The 23,801-nt window shown below is 46.1% G+C and overlaps 2 protein-coding genes across 9 annotated transcripts in view; one reads left to right on the forward strand and one right to left on the reverse strand.

The window, feature by feature from the left end:
- CEPT1 (choline/ethanolamine phosphotransferase 1) overlaps positions 1–3,864 on the reverse strand; it is a 31,816-nt gene extending 27,952 nt beyond the window's left edge. For 2 of the 7 annotated variants that reach the window (XM_084498042.1, XM_084498043.1), the window contains exons 1-2: positions 2,497–2,578; positions 652–1,053 (exon numbers count right to left, since the gene is read on the reverse strand). In XM_084498042.1, the coding sequence (XP_084354168.1) occupies positions 652–1,047 (396 nt within the window). In that variant the 5' untranslated portion in view covers positions 1,048–1,053; positions 2,497–2,578. The other 5 variants (XM_084498044.1, XM_084498047.1, XM_084498048.1 and 2 more) reach the window with 4 other exon arrangements.
- Positions 2,657–17,250, forward strand: DRAM2 (DNA damage regulated autophagy modulator 2). Of its 2 annotated transcripts, XM_084498049.1 has the most exons (10): positions 2,657–2,707; positions 3,141–3,282; positions 5,742–5,834; positions 8,296–8,454; positions 9,160–9,227; positions 9,790–9,929; positions 12,373–12,550; positions 15,265–15,347; positions 16,384–16,476; positions 16,913–17,250. In XM_084498049.1, exons 4-10 carry the CDS (start codon positions 8,324–8,326, stop codon positions 17,018–17,020), a joined length of 801 nt encoding a protein of 266 aa, XP_084354175.1. In that variant the 5' UTR covers positions 2,657–2,707; positions 3,141–3,282; positions 5,742–5,834; positions 8,296–8,323; the 3' UTR covers positions 17,021–17,250. The 2 variants fall into 2 exon arrangements, with proteins under 2 accessions (XP_084354175.1, XP_084354176.1); XM_084498050.1 differs by lacking the exon at positions 5,742–5,834 and having other exon boundaries at positions 2,663–2,707.
- Positions 17,251–23,801: the final 6,551 nt, after the last annotated feature.

A 23,801-nucleotide genomic window follows, 5' to 3' on the forward strand; every position in this document is an offset into this window, starting at 1 on the left:
GACACGGGGTTTAGGCACGCCAGCCACAGAAGGAAGCTCTCTGTCTATCTCCTGAGCTACACCTCTCCAGTGCTCAGTCTGATCTAGGGCTGCTCGCTGTGTTGCAACTCCATCTGGGTCGGCAAACAGAGCTAACTGCCAGCCGAGTCACCTTGCATTGCTCATCGTGTGGCAACTCCTAGAGCTAAAGGTGACTAACCCAGTCACAAGCAGAGAAAGCAAACTGCCAAGAACTCCGCACGCCATGCACGCAAGAGATGTAAACCCATTTCTTCATTGTCTGTACAGGGACTCAAGCACATCCTCATAGCAGAGCTGCTATCAGAAGAGCTGCTTTGGTACCAGGCCCCATTTCAAGTTGGGACTATTGCCCCGTGGCATCCCTTCCATCAGCCCTCCGGGGAACCCAGTTATGTCACTCAGCAAGCAGCATGCTAACCCCAAATCTCCACATGCTCCTTTTGCATGCAGGCACTCATTTAGATGCCCAGGCATTAAAACCATTCACAGAGAACAGCCTAAACGTACCAAGGCCGGGGGCTAGGTAGGGAGGAACAGCTCCCACAAACACAGGAGCCCACCAGGGAGCAGAGCCAACTGCTGCCCAATCGCAGCAGCTGCCCCAAAGGCCGACAGAAGCCCACCACTTACCTGCTCTGTAGCTGTTGGGCAGTAATATACTAATAGCAGAGTTGTAAAGATATTTATTAACAGTCCAATGATGGTGATCAGATTCGGGGCAATCCAGGCTGGAACTCTTCCGACTAACCATTCCCAGTAACCTTGCATTAGAGGTTCAAGCAGCGATCGTCCAGCGCTCTGGTATTTGTGTTCTTCTAACCGTTTTAGCTGGTGCTTTGACAGGGGAGGTGTAGGCAGCTGAACTAGTTTGCTTAACACGCAGCCAGCGGCAGGACCGTGTCCACAGCCCGCGGGGGATTCCAGATGTGACTCCCCACATCGCCTCTTGAGGTTTCGATGCCCGCTCATGGATCGGGTGGCGTCAGAATTTTTATTTGGCAGGTAACAGCTGTTACGGAGAATCATAAGACCCTGCAACATAAAGGGGTGAGACATACTGAAGGTGAAGAACATGGGGGGATTTAAAGGTACCAGAACTTTCTAAGCAATGCTCCACAGAGTGTTTTATCCGCCAGCAAACCAAAGAAGATTTTATAAGAGCACTCCCTTAGAAGAGATATTTGGAGAATTGCTGAGGAAAGACAGGAAGCAACTGTTCTCAACACAGTTATAAAATAGTAAGTTGCACTTGTTCTCCTTTCCTGCTGCCTACTGAAGCAAATATCCTGCAATCACCAGCCTAAATTTCAGCAGCAGCAGCAGAAGCTTACACCACACCACTGACTTGCGTTACAGACCACAGCACACTCAGCCCTGCACATCGCTCTCCTGGGAGAGTGAGCGATGTGTAACTGATGCGCCCTGCTTAGCTTATCAATTGATAGCGCTAAGAACAGAACAAATACAGAGAAATCTTAAGTTAAACAGCTTTGAAGCAGCTTTGCCTCTTTGCTGAGGAGCAGCAACCACTTAAAGGCAGTTGTAAGAAACAGTGATCTGAGAAATGCTTGTATCAGTTTTGCCATGGTGGCTGTTTTCTTGTCCAACCTAAATCAGGTGAAAGCTCATTGTCTATTCAACACTTAAGACAGGCAAGAACATGCCAGAGCTGTGAAGCTTTAGCTGGTCGGAGGCAGCCTACAGACACCAGCTGTGAGAAGATGTGGGGCTACAAACAGCATTCCCAGTGCCAACAAGGAGCCTTGTGGTGCAGCCTCTCTCCTGGCAGCAGGTGACCAGCACCATGTAACTCCCCACACAGACAAGCAGAGAAATACAAGGAAGGAAGGCTACAAAGGAAGGTCTGGTATTTATCTAGTACAGTCAACCTAAATAAGTAAATAACCCTAACTGCTAAGCAGAATGAAGTCCAAGAGAGGAAGATAAGTTATCCCTGGGACCGCGGGCAAGTCACACACCGAGCAGGGAAAACAAGCTAAGTAAACCAAAGGTCAGCTGTGGCACAACACCAAGCGCTCTCGCTTCCACCCTCCGCTGCTTAATTAGGGCAATTTCCCACGGAGAAAACCGCGAGGGGAAGAGGAGAAAGCCAGCACACTGAGCCCTGCTTCGGCCGGAGCCCGCTAAGCCGGGGATCCGCCTCACCCGACCCCCCAGGGGGCCCGGCCCCAGGCCGAACCGGGCCGAGCCGCCCCGCGGGGCTCCCACCGGGGGCAAGGAGGTGTCGGAGGGGGCAGGGGCTGGGGGCGGGGGCAGGGCCCAGCCTCGGGCTCAGCCCCGGCCCGGGGGAGGCGGCCCCGGTGCGGTGCAGCCCGGCCAGAGGGGGGGCGCCCAGCCCCATGCCCACCCGCAGCACGGCCCCGAGGCCGGTCCCGCACGCCCTACACCGGGCCGAGCCCCGGAGGAGCCGCGGGGAACCGGGAGGGAAGCGGGGAGGAGGCGGCCGGGCCTTACCTCAGCTCCTCGCCCGGGCGGCGCCTTTGCGACACCTTTTGCGACGGCCGGAAAGCGAGAGGGGGAGGGGGGTGGGGCGAGGGCTGGGAGGGGGGCGGGGCTTGGGGGCGGGGCGATGCTGTCGGGAGGGGGCGGGGCTGGAGGCGGGGCCCTGCGGGGCGGGCGGGGCTCGGGGCGGCACCGCCGCGGGGCCGGCGCGGGAGCGGCCGAGGTAAAAGCGCTGGGGGGGAGGGAGAGCCCCCAGGGGACCCCTCAGGGCCCCCCCGTCCCGCCCAGCCCCCGTTACCCCGGGGTCGCTCCCGCCGGTGACCCCCAGCCCGGCCCCCCCGGGTCCCCCACACACACCCCGGGCTGCCCCCGAGACCCCCCCAGTGCCCCCCAGTGCCCCCATCGGGACCCCCGGGACCCCCACCTCAGCCCCCTCCTGCTGCCCCCCTCCCTCCCCTTCTCCCCCCGCCCCCCCCCAAGTTGCCCCCTCCCTCCTCAGCCCTCCCCTGTTGCCCCCCCAGCTGCCCCCCTCCCACCCCAGCCCTCTCCCCTCACCCCCAGCCCTCCCCAAACCCCCCCAACCCCCCCCAGTCCTCCCAGTCACCCCCAGTCCCCCCAGCGCCCCCAGCCCCGCCGTGTCCCCGCTCTGCCCGCAGCACTCCCGGACTTCAGCGGCTGCCCCCCGGCAGCCCCAGCCCACTTCGTCCCGGGTCCGAGTGCCCGAGGTCAGCCGGAGGGACGAGCTGCCACCGGGACATCACGGCTCGAAAACCGGCATCGACACCGGCATCGGCACGGGTACGTCCCAGCAGCACGGTGCCTGTGCCCCCCTGCTTCTCCCCTGGCTGTGCCATGGGCTCAGCACCGTGTGGGGGGCCTGGCCTCGGCCCTCTGGAAGCTCAGCCCCTTGTACGGAATTAATAGCGAAATTTTTTTTGGCATCTCTACTAAGAAAACTGCTCAAAATGAGTCACCCGTCGTTACCCTGCAAAGCCGACACGGTTCCTACCTCCTTGCTCCTAGTCCCTGGGGGATTAGCGACCTTTACCCGCTGGTGTCGGGCTGACCCCGGCAGTAAGTTGCACAAATGAACGTATTCAGGTCCCTCCGTGGCTTGTCCCCGTCCAACCTTTGTGCTCACCTAGGAGCGCACGCAGCAATTTGCTTTCTCTTTCTTCCTTCAATGCAGCCTTGGAGGGTTTTGCTGTCCCTTAGTGTGGCCTCACCTCTGCCTGTGTGCTGGGAGAGCAGGGCAGAGGCAGGCTGACAGCCAGGTTGTCAGCGTTAATGTAGAAATTCCCGAATTTCCACACATACTTTCAGCCATCTTTTCAGCATTATGTTAACTTTCTGCCATGAATAGTCTCAGTCACCTTTCGTTTTCATTACATCTGTAGTTTCTATTCCACATGCTGAAGTCAAGCATGTGCAGATGCTGGTGCACACTTCCTGCATTTAAAGAAAAACCTCAGAGATACTTATTTTTAAAGCGCTTGACTTGCTCTTGGTAATAATTTAATAATATCCACCACAGGAAGGACCTGTGACAGTAGATCTGGGGCTTGACCCCCTGCTTTAGGACACAGAAATGCCTGCAAATTGGGATAAACGTTTAAGAAAGCATACTTGAAAAGAGAGGCCAGTCATTGCCATTATATAATCAGCTGGCAAAGGACCTAGCTGAAAAAACAAGGAGGTTGAGCGTGCTTTATTTCCTACTGTTGAAAACAATAGGGCAGGATGAGGCGCCAATAATAATTTATTTTAGTGCTGTCCAGCTGACAAATTGCAAGGCAATCCCGTCCTGCTGCCAGCGCTCTGAGATGCCTTTTTGTGCAGCCGTGCCCGCCCAGCCACTCCTGCTTCAGAGCCCCATGAGCTGGGAGGGACACGATGAGGCTTCAGCCTGAAGCTTTGTCGAGCAGGCAGCGCCGTAAGCGCATGCAGCGATCTGCGTAGAGCAAAGCCCATGCCCGGTGTATACGGTCTGCCCGCATAATGGTGAGAAAAATGACTTGATTACCCTGAAAAAGCTTCAAACATCAAAGAAGATGAAAGGAGATGAGAAGAATTCAGGACAGACCTTGACAGAGCTGAGAAGGAGAATTTAGCGGACAAAATTTACAAAGCGGTTTTATCATCAGGCGAGTTTGGCAGGGGCTGTACCCACGGAAGGGCAGGAGCAGGGCACAACCCAGCTCTGATCCCCAGGCCTTTCAGGTGTGCCAGCCCGCGGCTGTATGCACGGTAAGAAGTCTTCCTGGCCACAGCTCTGAGTGTTCCTGCAGCAACCGCACTGCTCTGCACACCTGACCACATGAAAACGGTGGTAATTTGTGCCCAGGCCATAGCTGCAGGCTGTGACGGGACGGGTTGTGATTCCCGGTCCTGACTGACGGAGGCTGGTCGGCAGCAGGGAGCAGACACTGCTGGTGAGCATGGACACCCTTCTGTGTGGGGAGAGCAACACCCAGGGGGCACGTCAGGAGCAGCAGCTCTGCTTTACTAACCTCACCTTAGCCCAGATTAATTTACCTGTCTACGTGTGCAAATACTCCAACGGGCAGAGAATTTGCCTTGTGTCACTTACCCCTACCAGTCCACATGGTGCTGGTACCCCAAAGCTGCCCAGCACCCACCTATTGCAAACAGCTGTGCAAGCTCACAGATTTCACCAGCTATCAGGAACGCAGCGCAGTGTCTCATCTCCAACAGCTTCTCTGGTGTGTGAAAATGGCAGCATGTGAAGAGAAGACAGGAGCTGTGGGATCTCTGTTTAAATGCAAGTTGTGTGCTGCCGTGCTTCAGCACCCATCCTGCCACATACTTAGCACAGCACCAGCATCACATCAGGACGCCCATTCATAATGAAACAGGAAGACGCCACGCTTTGTCCCCTTCCTCATGTGAAAAAAGTGATGTAGGCATTGGTTTTAGTTGCATTGGAACAGCTGCAGTCTGTTTTTTTCCTGGAAGCTTCTCATTTCAAGTTAAATCGTTCTATAGAAAGGTCCTGTGAATCCAAAAGTCCTCAACACCCGTTTTCCCTCATTGCTACCATCCCACCATGCACATGCTTCATTTTTTAAACCACTGGGAACATAGAAAAAACTTCTTGAGTCAGGCCAAAAGTCCATCTAATCCAGTATTCTGTCCATGGCAATGACTAATAGAAGGTGCTAAGAAAGAGAATAAACAATATAGAGTAAAACGTTTAGAAGTAACACATCTTGATTCTTTTCCTTTCTATCTCAAAGATTAAGGAAAAAAATGAAGCAAACAGAGAACTTCAGGAAGATGACTTTGGATTACTCTTGAGGTGACATTTCTTTTGACGTCCTCATTCACAGGTGTGTGGCTGTTTGGTTGGTTGGTTTCATGCAAATCTACTAGCTCAGAAATAAATCTAAGGCTATAAACATTTAAATGTTAAAGGAAAATTAAAATCCAAGCATCAGATTGACCACTTGAAGTTTTGAGTTACATACCCAGGCATATAACACCTGTAACAGAGAATGCTGTGCAAAACACACATTTCTCTTTCATGCAAATTCCTGATTTATTCATATGAGAGATGTTATTGTGAAGCTATATTGATTACTATTTTTATTGCATTACAGTCGTAAAATAAAAATCAACATGAGAAGGCAAATGTTATGTTGTATTTAGTTTAAAAATGAAAGTTTAAGGGTCAGAAAGTAAGCAACTGTATCACTCCATTCTTATTAACCACATCCTTTGTTTATCTGTTACCTAACATCTTCCTGACAAGCAGCTGAAGCTTTAATTTTATATAATTACATATTCTTTTCAAGGGCTTGAACCACTAATTTTGTAGGCTTAAAAGAAGCACAAACACAGGACAGCAACCAGTTTCTGGTGAATGAGCAATGTTCATTATTCATTGTTACGCATTGTCTGATGAATCTATTGAACTGGCCTCCTGCAAACTCACCTAGACATGCTTACTAGAGAAGGTCAGCAAAACGATACGCCCTGGAAAGACATGCTTGTGATCAAATAGCACCTGTGCAGTACGGCTGCATCAGCAGAGAGATGAGGGCTACAGAGTGAGATGTAAAGAAGGTGATCGGCTCTGATCTGGTGCAAAATTCACCCATTTTTGTTCCAACTTCCTTTTTCCTCCCATGAGACTTTCCAATCTTCATGCTTCTTATCCTTTTCTCCTTTTTTTTTTCGAGTCTCTCACACTCCAAGCAATTCACACCTCCTAAGACCTCTCAGTCCTGCACTTATTCCTGTTTTGTCTTGTAATGTTATTTTCCTTTTCTCACACAGTGTTTGATCTTTGGATGCCCTTGGATCTGTACTCTATTATTTGTTCTTCTCATTTTCCCTGTCTCATATTGCATTCACAGGCTTCAGTTTCACCTATGCTTAAACACTTCCTGTACTCTCTTCTCAGTGGTGTAAGTTTAAGGGAATGCTGTCAGCAGAGTATCATTCTGTGCATAAAATGCAGACCCCAGCATAGCCCATAAAATAAACCCTCTAGAGGGTTCTCATCAATTCGTACAAATACCTCAAGGGAGGGCACAGAGAAGACAGATCCCGGCTCCTCTCTGGTGCCCAGTGCCAGGACAAGAGGCAGTGAGCACAAACTGAACCATGGGAGGCTCTGTCTGGGCATCACGAAGCATTTCTGTACTGTGAAGGTGACTGAGCACTGGCACAGCTTGCCCAGAGAGGTTGTGGAGCCTCCTCCTTGGAGATCTCCTGAAGCCATCTGCACATGGTCCTGGGCACCCTGCTCTGGGTGGCCTTGCTGGAGCTGGGGCTTGGAGATGAACCCAGACATCCCCACCAACCTCAGGCATTTTGTGATTCCAAAATCAGAAATCAATTCAGCTCAACTTCGTATCTGAAGCCAGTAGGAAGCTCCTTCCCTCTAGCAGCAGCGCAAAGAGGAGCCCGGTTTTGTGAACTCGCTGGGGTGACACAGCTGCACGTTACTGCTCTGACCGCCGGTGGCAGAGGCACAGAGCTGCTCTCAGGCTGGGGCTTACAGAACTGGACAGAGGTAGCAGTGTAACACCACTGTAGATGGGCCTTTTTCTCACACCTTTAAAGACAAAGCAGCTGCTACACTACCACCTGGAATAGGCAGTCCTCGAGGCTGAAGGTTACAGATGGTAGCAGTCAGCTTTTGCTCGTAGGTATCTGTGAGCTTATTTAAGTGATGCTTGTAACAGATGTTGAGTCACACATCATGACAGGTACTAAATGAGTACAGATATTAAAATAATTTTGGGTCATTTTCTACCCAGTTGTTTGCTAGTGGAAATTTTAGGCTTTACAACAGCCATTATCAGTTAAAGTGTCACTATTGGGACACATTCTCTGTCAGCATCACTAATTCTAACATGGTGTTATGACTTGGTAATCTTGAAGGTCTTTTCCAACCTAGATGATTCTGTGATTTTATGACACAAGGGTAAGAAGAAAATAGTCAGTTATTCATAGTGACTCTCTTGACCTTTTCCTGGCAGCTGCAAATGCTGAGATGCACAGTAAAGTGGCTCTACTGGTTTCTTTTCTCATGATCTCCTAAGAATTTCAGAGTGAACGCTTCCAGATATTATTTCTGCTTCTTTGTGATTGCTTCCGTACTGTGAAGTCAAATCTCACATTGGGTTTGCAAGACAGGTCTGAGAGCAACATCAAATCCACTTCACCTTGGCATAGCCTTTGTAAAGAAGAGTCATCCTTGACAACAATGGTAGACTGTATGAATAGGCAGCTTGCCTCAAAAAAAATTCTCAGTAAACCTTTTTATTCAATTCCTCACAGTGTTCAGAGGTTAGAAGTCAGCTCTGCAATGTGGTGGTTCCAGCAAGGACTCTCTTTCTTGCCTGCGTCTTTGGTTGTTTGGTCAGCTGCAACTTTTGTGTTTTCATACATCACCGCTATCGTCCTACACCACGTTGACCCTCTGGTGCCCTACATCAGGTTAGTAATGTGCAGACAATGCCCTGATAACTGTATCACAGTATTGAATTGGCCTCTCACGCTTCTGAATTCTTCCCCAACTCCAAACTTTAAATACCAGCTTTTACCCAACAGCTCCAGTTCTAAAGTTGCCTACAAATTGCTAAACAAATTCGTAAGTCTATTCAAAGCTCTCTTGTCTATCTAATCTGTCCTTTATGCTGTGGTTCTATGAACGTATCCTTAAAGTGATAATGAACAAGAAATCTGGGGCTGAGTCTCCAGCCCTGTTTGGAGAACAGCGTCTTGCTCTCTCCAGGCTTGGTTTTGTCAGTAAAGCTGTACTGTAATCTACAGTGCCAACTGCATACCATCAAAGCTGTATGTATGGCCTTAATTTTGGTCTTTCAGATTTCCAGGTTCTTCATTTCCCAGTTTTAATACTCTTTATTCACCTTTTATTGTGGAATTAAGATCAGAATAAAAGGAATAGCTATACCAAGCACATTAATTTCTTGTTCTAAGGATAGCAGTTTTCACTGTGCTTACATGTATTTCTAGAGCTCTAGAAACGAGTACAGTATTGTTTGAGTAATGAAAACAGTGAAAAATAGCTGGGAGGGTTTTTACAAGCTTTCTTATGGTTTCTTTGTAGACTGAAATAACTAAAGTTGTATTGCAAGTATTTTTAATATAGATATGTATCACTCCATTCATCTCTTCCAGTGATACAGGGACAATACCTCCAGAAAGATGCTTGTTTGGGATCATGTTAAATATTTCGGCTTTCTTGGGTGAGTATAGAAAGCTGTCCATGGCAAACTGCATGCAGTTCTGTGATGCACAGCATTTGAAATGGTTTCCTTATTCAGATCATTAAAACATCCCATAATTCTCATCAAAAGCTAAATTTTAATCAATTAATCCTAGTTCTCTTAAGTAATTCAGAGAAAAGTATATTGCAGGGATTTACCCACAAAGCCAGCATGACAATTGCAGATTCCAGAAGGCCAAAAATACATTTAAAAAAGACAAACAAAGAAACTGTTACGAGAAATAGAAATGCAGAGTTAAGGCAGTCATCTTACTTGTGCTGCAGTTACGGAGAGGGGAAAAAACAATATGTTTTTCAAGTGAAAGAGATAAGGTATTTTCCAACCTTAATGATTCTATGATTCTAAGAAAAATCCAATAAGTTATTTCAGTTTTGGCTTCCAAATTCTCAACTGTCCTATTCCTAAGACAGTTTTGGTATTTTAAATAGATGCTACTGTCACTCAGCATCTTCGCCGTTCAAACAAAACAGTTTACTTGACAGCTTAAAATCTTAAACACATTTGTGATTTTCATTTGCAGGTGTGGCTACCATGTATGTCCGTTATAAGCAAGTTTATGCTTTGAATCCAGAAAAATCCAAGATCATCAAGCTTAATAAGATCGGCCTGACACTAGGACTGATAAGCTGTTTTGGACTTTGTATTATTGCAAATTTCCAGGTTTGTGCTTTGCTTGCAATGTTTTGAACCTGTCCAGAGTTCTGTTTGTTTGTTTACTGAGATACCTGTCTCAGTAACTGGGGGGTTATTAAAGGCAAAACTTTTGAGGAAAAACTTTTTTTTTTTTAATCAAATTCCCTATAGAGAACTGTTAATAGTTTGGAATTTCTTTACATATTTCTTATTTGCTTTATCCACTGGAATTTGTGAGCAGACATTCACAAAATTCAAAGCCATTTAAAAACAAAAATCAGAAGTTTTGCAAGAAGCAAACTCATCTTGCATCTCCTTGTAGGAGATTTGAAAGCCTTAACTCCAGATGAGAAGACCACAACTATATCATATTTTAATACGGGAGAATCAAGTGTCAAATAGTCAAAAACTGTTAGAACTAGAAGTAAAGCCAGCAAAAACACCCAACCCCACAAGAACTCTTACTCTGAAAAATCTTCCCTCCTAGGTATCTTTTCCTGCAAAACCTGTGCAATTGTTGAAAACACTGCAATGTCAACCAGCTTTTGAATTTCTCCCAGTGTCTCTATGTTTTTTCCTCAATATTTTTTTTCCATTGCTTTTTCAAAACCAGATATTCTCACATATCACACCATCAGCAGGACTAGATTCAGGATTGCTGGCTGTTACACGCAAGACGGTTGTGTACTTGCCAGCCTCATCATATTAATTACGAGCTGGATTTTTCAGGGGTCTGTAGTAGTGCCTTTAGCCACTAGAGGCTGCAGTGGCTCCTGCTGGATTAGGGCCAAGAAAAAGCGAAACAGAAAAACAGAAAAGCTCCAGGAAATCTCCACCTTTTTTTTCTCTCATCTCCTTTCCCCACAGCACTGCTCTCCCAATTTTTTCAGCAGCCCATGTCTCAGAAACTTCAGTATGCTGACTTTTTTTTTTTTTGGAGGCCTCAATCTATATTTTTCAGAACTCTAGCCAGACTCACTGGCCACAGCCCCTACCAACATAACCACCAAGCAAGAGCTTCCAGGTTGTGTCTAGCTGCATGATTGTCTTCCACCACTGGTCAGGAGAGGTTATATCTACGTCTTTTAGATAATCAAAATGTAGAAAGTGAGTATTCCTTTATTATATAGTTTCTGTGACATTTAATCTTGAGCAAGAAAAAAGTGGAAATGATGTACCTACATATCCAAGTGATGCTGAGAATGTCTAGAGGCCATCCCAGAAGCAAAAGGAGCTAAGGCCTATGAAGTCCAGTAGTTAATGAAGACAAATGAATTTGAAAATGTACAAAGATGCTTAAAGGGAACAGCCATCAGGCAGAGCCCCAGATAAGCTTTCACTGGTTGGGAGTAAAAGTGATGGCACAAGGCTCAGAGGGGTTTTGATTTATGGTGTTCAGCCAGTGCTATGGCTCAGTTCTGGCTGTGGCTATTGATTTCTCACATCGGAGAAAGATTCCTTTCTGCTGACACCTTACTGAGAAGCACTGGACACACACCTTTACAGCTTGGCTATTCACATGCAAATTGTTATACTGCTGTGGATGCAGCAGTTAAATTTCATTTAATTAATCTGTGCACAGAGATTGTGAGGAAAGGGTGATTCAATTCCTGATCTTAATAGCTATTCAGTAACATACATAGTCTCATTCATTAGGGCTTAAAAGATTACTTGCAGAATTGGATTGCAGAAGGGCTGCCAATGTGGTGTACAATTGACAAGATGCTTTTTATTTGCTGTGTTTGGCTACTTTGCTCAGTCAGGGATAAGAGGAAAGGACTGAGTGTGACGTAGCTTGTAACAACATAAATTTTGAGTTTGATTGTTTTTCTTGGAATAGCTTCTAGGTTTAATGATTATTATTTGACAGTTGATTCTCCTAACGTGTTTATTACTGTTTGATTCCACCTTGTTCCCTCTGAGTATTCTAAGATTCTAATTTGACAAGCAAGGCTTGTTCAAACTGGAGTCATTCAGAGCAGCACTAAACCTCATTATCTTTAACTTCTTTGCGGGGGACTAGGATTGTGCATCATGTTTGTCCTCTATTGCATTATCCTTCATAGATGCAGAAATTCCTGGGATAGAAATGTTCAGCAGGTAGCCTGTTGTCACTCTTGCACCCTTCGCAGCTGCAGGAATTCCGCCATCCAGTTTCTATATTATCACCCAGTGTAGTAGTGAGGGCAGCTTTTATAAATTCCTGTAGTTAAGATATAGTTGTGGTCTCTAACTTAGCCGCAAGAACTTGCCAAAAAACAGCAATACAGAGAGCTGGCAGGTGCTGGCTTCCAGCTAACTCTGAGATTTCCAAGAAAATCCACATGCTGACACAGTCCTGAACACTTTAGCTTAGCATATGAGAGGATGATTGAGCGGGTGGAGTGTCAAATATTTACAAAAGAAAATATTCCCCAAGTTTAAAAAAAACAAAAACAGGTTCTATACAAGCAGCACTTTCTTTCCCTAGAAATGTGTTCTGTACTACGTGCACGTGGTTGGAGCCTGCCTGACGTTCGGAGTTGGAGCCATTTACATGCTGGTTCAGACCATCCTATCCTACCTGATGCAGCCAGAAATTCACAGCAAAGACATCTTTTGGATCCGTCTGACCGTGTTACTCTGGTGCAGCTCAAGCATTGCAAGCAGTATCCTTTTGCTGCAAAATGCAGCAACATTTATTTAGCCTGCCAATACGACAGAGTGTGCCACAGAAGGTCTGTCATCGTTAGACACACAGCTTGTATCATAGTATTCATGTTCAGTTTTGCAACCTGGGAACTAGGAAGAAGGGAGCCAGCGGGTTAAGCCAGCTAGTGAGTCACAAGCCAATAAAAAAGGCAAGAGTAGTTATCATCCCCTCTCCTCTCCCTTCCTCCTGCACCTAAGATTGAAAATCGCAAAATAAGAATTCACGAAGAGGCCTGACTGTAGACTGTGATTGTTAGGGAGAAAGGGAAGTGTACTTCAGAGACTGATGGTTTTAATGGGGGGAAAAAAAGCCAGGTAAGAAATGAATGTGTCAGCTCCCTGGTGACAGGAGTGCTGCAGCAAGTTTTGTAGTTGGATATACCTAGAACGGAGAAGTACCGAATGCAGCGTAAAAGAATGCTAGTAACCCAACTGTGTGCAGCAGTAGTGCACCATGCCAGCTGGCACACGGAGCATGTTTAAAGTGCTGGCATTTATCAGAGTGACAACTCTGGAGCACACTGCCAAGGTGGAGTCAGAAGAGCCATTTGACCTCTGAGCTCCTCCCCTGCCCATCCTGGAGTTCTAGATACAAGTTTCTGACACACGTTCCTTACAAGCTTCCCTTGGCTCTGAAACCCATCCTTCCCCTTACCTTTGAATTCTGGGTGCTGGAAACAGGAATGGATTTTGCAGAAACCAAGGCAAACCCATTCAGAAAGAGAGGCCTTTTCCTGTCCAGAGTCATTTACCACTCAGTGAGCAACCCCAGCAGTTCTTCTGCTCACCCTGATGGACCTAAACGTTGTGTTTTGAAGATTGTGACTCAGTTGTGTCAAACAGGACTACAACACTTAAAGCATTAGGTTTTACATTCCAAAGACATGAGTCTAAAGTCATTGCCTAAATGCTGTCCCTTCTGCAGTTGAATCAAGGCCACCTATTTAATCCCCACAATTTTACTTATTTCTAGGCTGACAGCCAAAACTAACACTGAACCATATGCCCATTTCCCACCGACAGACCATCACTGATCATTGAGTTCCCATTCCTACAGCAAGATGATATAATCTGGGCACAGGCTGGTTTTCCATAAAGAAGTGAGAAAGAGGAGGCTGGATACAGAGTAAGGAAGTCATCTGTGAAACTTCAGAGAATTGCAGTCCATAACAGAAAATGTTGGTGCCAGAGAAGAACAGTATTTTTGATTTTGAACAGTTGAGGGACAAATACAATTGGAGAAGACTAAAATGGAACAATATGAACTGATTCAAGTTAAGAGCCTTTTACAGATGCCAAAAAATCCACAAGCCCAAAATCTTTAGAGGTTTTTAAATCAATAAGGTCTAACCAAAATTAGAGGGAAGTAAAGACAGCTGTAAAAACAATGATATGTACATACATTTGTATATGAAGGGGAATAAAAGTGAAATGGTTAGAGTAGTTCCTAAGTAATGTAATGATGTAATAAGGGAAGGATAGTAAGAAGTCTAGGGCCATAGGTAAAATGGTTGTTTGGTTGTTTCTGCTACTGAATGACAGAAGGTAATCTAAAAATGCTACTTATCCACTGCTGGAGTGAGACAGAACTGTCAACACAGAACAAGCAAAACAGTTAATTACCTGCTCTGTAACCAGTGGAGAACAGGAGCCAGATATTTTGTATCACAACCATTAAATTCTTTTCATTGCAGTAGTAACTCAGGCAGAAAACTAACAGCTACTAAAGCTGCACATTTTAATTAGCAGTGAGCTGGGTGTCCTGCATTCAGATCAGTAACAGAGCTCCCTTGACTATTCACATCAATGTTTTAAATAGGCTTTGAAAGTCTGAGCATTCAAAGATGTTTGTGCCAGTACGGTCAGCCTCGTTCACTGCCAAAAATAATCTTGCACATCAGGAGGCTTTTGGTGTTTAATCGCATTAAGGATTGAAGAAATTAATAGTTATGTGAAAACCAGATCTTTTGTAACTTAATGTTCTAATTTTCACTTGCAAAGGCAGTAGCACTGGTGTAGCATACTTTCCCTCTGTAATGTATTGAAAAAGCATTATCTTATTACCCTAGAAATACTCCAGGTCTCCAATGAAATGAGGAATCATTATCATGTAGCATTTCTCCTTGGCTGCTGCACCAGACCAGTTATCGAACCCTGGGTGGACTGAAAGAGAAGCAGGAATGCTCGTAGCCTCCTTCTTGACACTGCTGCTAACAGTACACTGTTTTGGCCTGTAACCCACACACCAGGGGTTCAAGGTGGTTGAGAAGCTGAAAAGCAATCAAAGAAAGGGAGGCACACACTATTAGCCTGGAAACTACTACTGCAAACCTGAAAGCACTAAGCACGGTTCACATAACACAGAAATTTTATGTTAGATCAAGGAGGTATTACAAGGTGCAGTGTACAGAGAACAGGGGTGATTGATGTAGCTTAGAATTAATCTTTTCCTGTGACATTAATCCAAATCAACTGTTGGAACAACCTACAAGTTGAAGAGAATGACATGAATCTGTAAACATCATCATTACTATTTGTTATGCTGAGGAGACCTTGTGGAAAACACACAGAAATCTCCTTACAAACCCAGCTTGAAACAACCCAGAGCCAAGTGTGACATTTCCAAGTTGCTCAATCTTTGTCTTGAATCTTCCTTAACGTATTTCTTTAGTGTTTGTTTCCTCACTTGTCTTGTATAGTGGCCTGTACGGCACAAATCTAGTGCAAAAGTTGCACTGGGACCCAGAGGAAAAAGTGAGTAGAAAAAGAAAACAAAACAAAACAGAGCAAAAAAAATGCGTGTTTGTCACAGGGTAAATAACATATCTGGGAATTTATTGCAGTTGTAGATAGCTAGGTGCTTTCAGGACATGTACTTGGGATGGGGGAGGACAAGGGAGCCTTAGCAGTTGAGCCAGCATGCAGCTGCTTGCTGAAGTGCTGTCCTGAGCAAAGCAGTTGCAGCTTCAAGCATCACTTTAAATTAATCTCATTGATGGGCAGTAACTGAACTGCTTCAACTGGTTGTAAGGATAGCCACCTATCTGGTCCACACTGATCAGAAGTTCCCAGTTACTGTTACAGGTAACTGTAAGCAATGAAACGTGCTAGCTGGTCGCTGTGAAGCAGAGATCCTAACTGCTGCTAGGTGGGTATCTGGTGGGGTAAGGTGGAGAAAAAGGCCAAAAGATACAGATGCTAGGGATGCCATTGAAATGTAAGTGCTGGGCATTAAGGGACACCAAGTGGCACGGAGAACAGGGGCTAGGGCACATAGGTCTCAGTGGCTCTGCATCCATCCCTGGCCCTGCCCTTCCTTCTCCAGTCACTGCAGGAGGCATGGGAGGTTGCTGGAGAAAATATCATGCAGGCTGCTTTTGGAGGGCTTTTCCTCCCTCCCTCTCTGTAAAGCACAGAGTGTTTGTGAGGTTTGTTCACACCCAGGGAGACCCTCAAACTTTTTTGGAAGATGGGATTACTTCTGTAAAGGGATTTTGTTGCTGGCCACATCAAGCTTTTATCGAGTCTTCATTTTTTGCGAGGCGGATATGCATTTCCCAGTGGGAGAGATCTCAGGTGTGTGGAGCTGGTGTTTTCCTGGTTATCCTCACTCTTCTACTGAGTGAGCAGTTCATTCTGAGGGATTCCAGACACTCTAAGGAATTTTGTTTTCTGAATAGAATAGTTGTGGATTCAGGATGTCATATGTGCGAGCTGTCTTTGTGCCATTACAGAGTCAAGAGGACTTTCTAATACTGACTTTTTCCCCCTCTCTCTCACTGTTATACAGGGCTACACAGCTCACATCATCAGTACCGTCTCAGAGTGGTCACTAGCATTCTCCTTCCTCAGCTTTTTCCTCACCTATATTCGTGACTTTCAGGTAAAATGAATGTTAACATTAAGCGCTCTGCTTCTCTGAGCTCTAAATATCCTGACATGGTGCAAGGTGGGCTGTGTTCACCTGCTTCTGAGCTAACCAGTATGGGTCAGTTGTTGAGGCTGGAAGAGCCGCAGCATGAACAGCATTAAATGGTCCTTTCATCCTCAGTAGCATCTATTCCTACTGTGTTAACACACAGATCCCAGCCCAGGCTAGCTGTACCCAGCTTCACTTGCAGGATCTGTCCCAGTCACGGGGGAGGTTTGCTATAGGCTTGCAAGGCAAACTGCGGAGGCAATCCAGGACAGTATGGGAGCCGGTTTAGTAGTTCTTGAGCTGATCTGCATTTTGTTGTTTCATCTGACTATTGAAACTGTCCATGCTGAGCAAATGACAAGCCTGGTAAGTTGTGGTTTCTTTCTTTTTTCCTGCACAGAAAATTTCCCTGCGTGCAGTTGTTAGCTTGCATGGACGAACCCTCTATAACACACCACAGAGCTTTGTGGCTGATGAACAGACACTGCTGACAGCAGGGAGCATCTAATGAAGGTGAAGAGAACATGTTCTCAGCATAACTCAGGAATTTAATAGCAATAACAGTTCGCAATTATTTTATATTTTTTAAAAAAATGAAGTGATTGTATTCTACTTGACATGAAGGGCTTTGCTATTAACCCACACAGCAATGCAAATGTTATCAGTATTGTAAACGAGCCTGTAACATTTCTACACATGCCAATGTCATGAAAGAATTAAATGAAGGTTATTAAAAGACTCACGTGTCCTCATCACTTCCCTTACACCCAACAGAGAGGCAGCACAGAATTCGCCTCCCGCAGCACCTTGCCCTCTTCTTTCCAGTTTTCCTCGGGCCAAATCCTTCGGGAAGCACAGAGCCCCCAGCCCTGCCTAGAGCTGGGCTCCAGCCCCAACTTTCTGTACCTACAGCTCCCCCACTGGGACAGCTGGAACTGACCCATGACCAGCATGCTGCACCAAAGCCACTCTTAAGGAAAGTCCTCTTGGCACCACAGCTGGACAAGAGACAGCCAGTAGCAAGAGCTTCCCCTCTTGCTACAAGCTACCTAGCAGCCGTTTGGGCTGATGGACAGGTTTGTTCAAGGGTTCACGTGCAGAGCCATCCCCATTGCACAAGTCTAGGAAGATTTGGGCTATGCAGGCGGTGTCCTGCTCACTCACAGCGGATGCACCAACTCTTAAACACGCACAGAGCATAACACGACGTACATCCTGGTAGCACTGACGTTCCTAATGCTCCCCTGAGACAGTCCCCAACCACAGAACCATCTGCTCGTTTCCCTTGCTGCTTCCAAATGCTGCCATACAGCACACTGCTAGTCCTCAGCCTGACCTTGTAGCGTGTCAGTGTGCTCCAGAGGCTGAGCTCCACCAAGCTTTCAGTGACAAGACACCTGAGAAGTGCCAGAGCACATATACTGAGCGTTTTCTCACAATCTCCCACATATTGATGTCACACCCAGAAACACACACTTGATCAAGTTCTTCCAAAGCATAGCAAAGTAAAGGGTTACATGTATTTGTTTATGCACAGACCTACCATATTATCAACAGCTGTCTTTGAGACCTATTTAGCAGCAATGGCTCAGCTTCCTTCCAAAACACGTAGCTGTAGACTTAGGCAATAAGCTCTAACGTGTTTCCTCCCACACCAAAATAGCTTGTTCTGACATCCTCTGTTCCCTGGTGGTGCAGGTGAAGGACCAGGAGCAGAATTTAACCTGGAGACCTGGAAACCACAGCAGCTGCCCAGGGCAGCCTCCTTCTCCCAGATTAAAACTGCAGTTGGGCTTCATTAGCACTTGCAGCCCAGCTCAGCCTGGAGTTCAGATAGTTCATTGTGTGAAAACAAGCTTTGCAGCCAAAAACCTGCCAGACTACTGAAGCCAGTGGAGTAAGAGGACAAGCAGACATGATTCAGCCCAGAAGGTCATCTGCATCCTGGGCTGCATCAACAGAGGTGTGACCAGGAGGTCGAGGGAGGTGATTGTCTCCCTCTGCTCTACCCTCATGTGGCCCTACCTGGAGACCTGCATCCAGGTTTGAGAAGAGAAAGCTCCAGGGATACCTTATTGTAGCCTTTCAATACTTAAAGGGGTCTTATAAAAATGATGGAGAAGGACTCTTTACTCAGGTAGATAATGATAGGGCAAAGGGGTATGGTTTTAAACTAAAAGAAGATTGATTTAGATTAGACAGTAGGAGAAAATTCTTCACTGTAAAGGTAGCGAGGCACTGAACAGGCTGCCCAGAGAAGCTGTGGATGCCCCCTCCCAGGAGGTGCTCAAGGCCAGGCTGGACAGGCCCTTGTCCAACCTGATCTGGTGGGTGGCATCTCTGCCTGTGACAGAGGTGGGGAACTGGATGAGTTTTAAGTTCCCTTCCAACCCAAGCTATTCTATGATTAACAGTGAGTCACTGAGGCCCAAAGGGCTCTACAGCTTAGGGGAGATTTCCCCAAGTATTATAATTTAGTTGCTGATAAATCCCTAGGGATCGAGGCCCCCCTGGAGAGTGGCACACTTGGCTACATGCTCCCTAATAAGGCAATACATAAACCCTAGTGGCTGGTTAACTGCTTAACCCAGAAAACATGAAGTTTGAGCTAGCAGAAAGCACTTTTCTATACCTTATTTAAGTCTTATTAGGTGAATGGTTTAACCAGATAATCACAACATGACGTCTTTTCCTGTCCTGCCCTACCCTACCCTGGGTGTGCAGAGCCCTGCTAGGAAGGAAGAAGAGAGCCCCTTTCCTAGTGCTCAAGGCAGAGAGGCAAAACCACAAGTCATTCATGCAGCTTCTAAAGGCAGCTTCTGTAGGACCCTGCCTGCTCATGGGGCTTTTCTCCCCTTTCCCTTGAGGTCTGGCATCACTCTCCTTTCACCGCTCTCCCATGGATCACCATTAGGCACAGAGATTATTTGACATGAAGACCCAGACAGGCTGCCTGCCAGGAGCAATACCTACAAAGCCCCGCATTTCTCTGTGGTGGCACCACTCAGATGAACTGCCAAGGACAGACCAGCACTTGAGCAATTAGCAGTGGCAAATTAAAAGCTCAGCAAACCTCACACCTCTGGTCTCAGCCACTAACACCTTACTAAGTCCCCTCCTGAGTGTGCATCACATCAATTTCTAACCCACCAAACAGGATGAGATTCCCACAGCTTCAGAGTCTGAGTACTCAAAAATGTTTGAGTTCTACCTAAAACATCACAATCTTCAGGGTGGGGGGAAAAAAAAAAATGGGGAAGGAAAAAAAAAAAAAAACAAAACCCAAAAATATCTCCTCTCCCAAACCACCCTCATGTTCCCTAAGTACTTCCTAGATTTCTTGTTTGCAGAAACTTCTCCTCTTCCTGTCTCTCCGCTTACTAAAGGCGTGGGGATCGGTAACACCCAGACACACCTGACCGAGTGCTCTACTTACACCTCTCCATTGCACCCCCACCCCTTTCTGCATCTCCCACAGTTCGCTGCCAAAGTGGCTGCTCAGTCCCCGGAGGCTGGGCCGGGTCCTGTCCCCTTCAGCGAGGATGGTGGCAGCTGGTGTCCCTGCAGGGAAGTCAGCCTGTGCTGGCTGAGGATAGAAGATGAGGAAAGTCTGAACGCTTAAGCAGCCAACACAAGACCCCTTAGAACCTGCTTCCCTTGCTACAGCACTAATAGGGCCCTGAGGGCATTAGTGTGCTTTAATTGCCCTGAGCGACCTCACCTGGGACCTCCTCCCACCTCCTCTGAACATGGCCCCTGAGCTCTGCTTAAAGTCAGGCCTGAGCACCCAGTCATGGTGTGAGCAGCTGGGTTTGTCTTCGATTCTGCCTCCAGCTTTATTTCTTGGCTGGGCTTCAGACCTAGACTGTAGGTGACTTTCCTCCAGTCTTATATCCTCCGTGCACCTCTGGTGTAAGTTTCATCCTGTCTCTGTTCACATCTCCTGCTGCTCCCAAGTACTCTGGGATGGACCCAGAACTGGATTCATCATCTCATCTTGCTTAGGATTACCTATGGGTCCTGCCATCAGCACCCTGCTCTGGCCCAGCTCCCTGGACAGCGAGGGCACTGCCCAGGCTGCAGCAGCCCCACTCCCACTGCTCCCTACATGGTGAGATGTTTCTGACCATGCCTGGGGAGTTCCTCAGCATTTCCTTAAGGAGCAGCTGCGTTGGTGCTTCTTGTCCTTGCCAGTTCTTGTGAACTTGCTCTTTCTCAGCTCCTGGCTGGCAGTGGTACACTACAGGCTTGGGCTGGAGAAACTGCTAGTTTGGTGACCCCAGTGTCTTCTTGTGAGGCCATAGCTGAAAACAGTTCTCATCTGTCTGCTGGTGTGCAAGGTGGCTCTAAAACTTAATCCTGATACAAGAACCACAACCTGCTGCAAGGACAGGGATGATGGTGGCATCTGCCAGCAGCTAACCATGGGAGATGGAGCATGCCAAGGAGTCACAGCCCAGCTAAGATCCACAGGGATGCCAACACAAGGCATCCATCAGAAATAGAAAAGCCTGCTAAGTTGGTAACATCCAGCAACTGCTCAAATTCTCAGCAAATCTGCTTGGATTCTTGGGCTTGAGTTATTGGCCCTGCCACTTGGACAGCCCAGGTTTGTCAGACTGTTGAGCTTAAACACCACTTCTCATGCGTGATAGCTGGAGTACAAAAATAAGCACGTATTTCTGCTCAAAGCCAAATTGGTGGCTGCTGACTGGCTTTGGTGAGAGAATAATATGGGAAAGATGAAAAAGTGGTGGATGTGTTGGGGAAATGGCAGGTATTGTGCACTAATTTTAGAGAAGCATGACAAGGAGATGGGGCAAGAGCTAGCTAGGAGTTTGGAGTGGGATGGAGTATAAACTGTTATAGCTGGTTCATCCTTTGTGCATTGAAACAAGGTTTACTATGTTCTTAGTCTTCCATTTGAAAAAGAAAGAAAAAAAAAAAGACTAGAAACTGAGGCTACAATTAAATAAATAAATAAATAAAAAGAGTATTCCAAAGGACAAAATGTTTGCAGGTCACTGGAGACTGTTTAAAGAGTAAATGTGTGCCACCAAGCCCAAAAAGACTTGGAGAGGGAGGAGAACTGGGTTAAGGCAGTCATTAGATGCTAGAAAAAAGCCTTGAATAAACTGAATTTACATCCAAATGGGCAGGCAATATAAGGGACAACAAACTTGTTTGCAAACATCAGGGGGTGGGGAAGTGTGCTAGAAGGCTTTTAAGATCAAAGCATAAAATGAGTCTTCCAAGATAAGGCTATCAGAAGTAAGATACTGATATCTATAAGCATCACAAAAGAGCCTAAGAGCTTCCTACCCTGGGAGCTTTTGCCGCTGGGAACTCAGATTTGACTGAATCTGAGATGCAGGTAGAAGTTTCAAAACAGTAACGAGTGTGTGAATTAATCGGATTATGTCCCCATGTTCAAACAAAAACCCTGAAGGAGTAAAAGATGAAACAGCTGGAATAAGTCCTTACTCAGAACTGTTTCAGTTCTGGAGGACAGGAAAGTGGCCAATATGCCAACAAATTTTCAAAGGGTTCCCAGCGACATCTGTGGAACCATAGGATCAGTGCTTTCCTGTCCATACCAGTAGAGTAGGTAGAATTACAATAAAAAGGGAGTGGCAATGCTCAACTGTATAGGAAAACATAGCATTGTAGCAGCAGCATAGCAGATGTCGGCATGAGATCTTGGTGGAGGTGATCTTGTTCCGAGTTAAAACTCTTCTCTTCCACATCCACAGGCAGATACCAAGGAGGTGTCTTTGGTCTGGTCAGTGGCTGGGCACCAGGACACCTGTACCCACCTGCTTGTCTGGGGTTGCTCACTGTGACATGGAGGACAACACTGGCTTCCAAGTCCTCCTCACAGCTCCTGGGTGGGTATGACTTGTCTCTGAATGTACCTTTTTGTACTCTTTAGGTGCTGACATATTGACCTTTTTGTCTGTCCATCCAACCCCGCTTGTGTGAGCCATCAGGAATTACATCTCTCCTTATCGCACTGTCTTGTGATTCCTACCCTATCTTCCCTTCTTAAAGGTTTGAATTTTCATTTTAAGCTGTTGCCTCTTTCTGACTGTCCATTTCCTGATTGGAGGTCCTCAGTAGCTGCAGATAGATGTGCTGTGATGGTGACAACCTGCTAATCTCCACGCCATTGACCTCTGCCACTCTCACAGCCCTCCTGCTGCTCGTTTCTTTTGCTGTTCCGATGGCTGTTTGCTCTCTCTCCAGACAAGTCTTCACTTTCCAACCACGATTCCCTACAACTGAAGAAAGGTCTCTGTGGGTTCAGCAAAGACAAGAGCTGCCTTGCAATTCCAGTAGCATTTACCAAAGGAAATGGTAAATGTGTTTCTCCAAACAAAGATCTATGGTTGATTATCTACATGGACAATTTCCACCATAGATTTACAGAAACCAGGCTGCTGTAGCAAAAAAAAAATTAAAAAAAAATAAACAAAACCAAAACCAACCAAACAAAAAAGCAGTCCTCAGCTTGATAAATAGCTGGTTTAAAGAGAAAAAAAGAAAGGCTGATTCGATCTGTTTCTCAATGAAAGGAAGAAGTCCCAGATATTCTTGTTGGAGCCTGTGCATGTCAACATTCATAGATTATTTAGAAAAGGGGTAAAAAGCAAGATGACAAAGCTGGCAAGTGGCACAGGTCTCAGGTCATGACAAAATGCTGGAGATGGTCCTCATAGTACCAATAACTGAGCAATAAAACAAATGATAAAATTCTATATAGATGAATAAAAACTCTTGTGTTTCCATATAGAGTAACGTGTACTGAACGAGTTGTTATGTTCAAAGAGATCAGCAAATTCATTAGATCATAAATATATCAGGTCAATTTTGAAGAACTCTGGAATGTAAGTTACTAGGGAGGTGTAGAAAGCAAAACAAAACAAAAATCCAAAATGCCATTGGAACTCCATGATGCAATCTATCTGTACGGAAGTCCTGGTCCATCCATCTGAAAAAGCTTCTCATCAGTGCTGCTCTCAGTCTGTCACTCTCTGCCTAGCCTGTATTTGTGCTCATTTCTCTTCAAAGGATATTTATGCAGCATTTCCCAGCACAGGAAAAGAAAGACTGAAGAGGAATTTGAAAAAAGCCCGCAAAATGGCTTTTTGTTGGTGATATAAGGACTGGTTATATTCATCTTAAAAAGTTAATGGAAAATATTACAGGCACAAAAAGTATAAATCAAGGGGTATTAAACATGAAGATATCATGTATAAGAACTATCGTTGCTGGAAATATTGAAAACA

The sequence above is a fragment of the Aythya ferina genome (assembly GCF_964211825.1).
Source record: "Aythya ferina genome assembly, chromosome: 25".
Lineage (NCBI taxonomy): Eukaryota > Metazoa > Chordata > Aves > Anseriformes > Anatidae > Aythya > Aythya ferina.

Excerpts from the sequence above, each read along its gene's own strand:
- DRAM2 (XM_084498049.1), top strand. The coding sequence starts at position 8,324 with ATGTGGTGGTTCCAGCAAGGACTCTCTTTCTTGCCTGCGTCTTTGGTT. Across the intron at positions 9,228-9,789 it reads AAATATTTCGGCTTTCTTGG|GTGTGGCTACCATGTATGTC; the intron begins GTGAGTATAGAA and ends TTTCATTTGCAG. Across the intron at positions 9,930-12,372 it reads GTATTATTGCAAATTTCCAG|AAATGTGTTCTGTACTACGT; the intron begins GTTTGTGCTTTG and ends TTCTTTCCCTAG.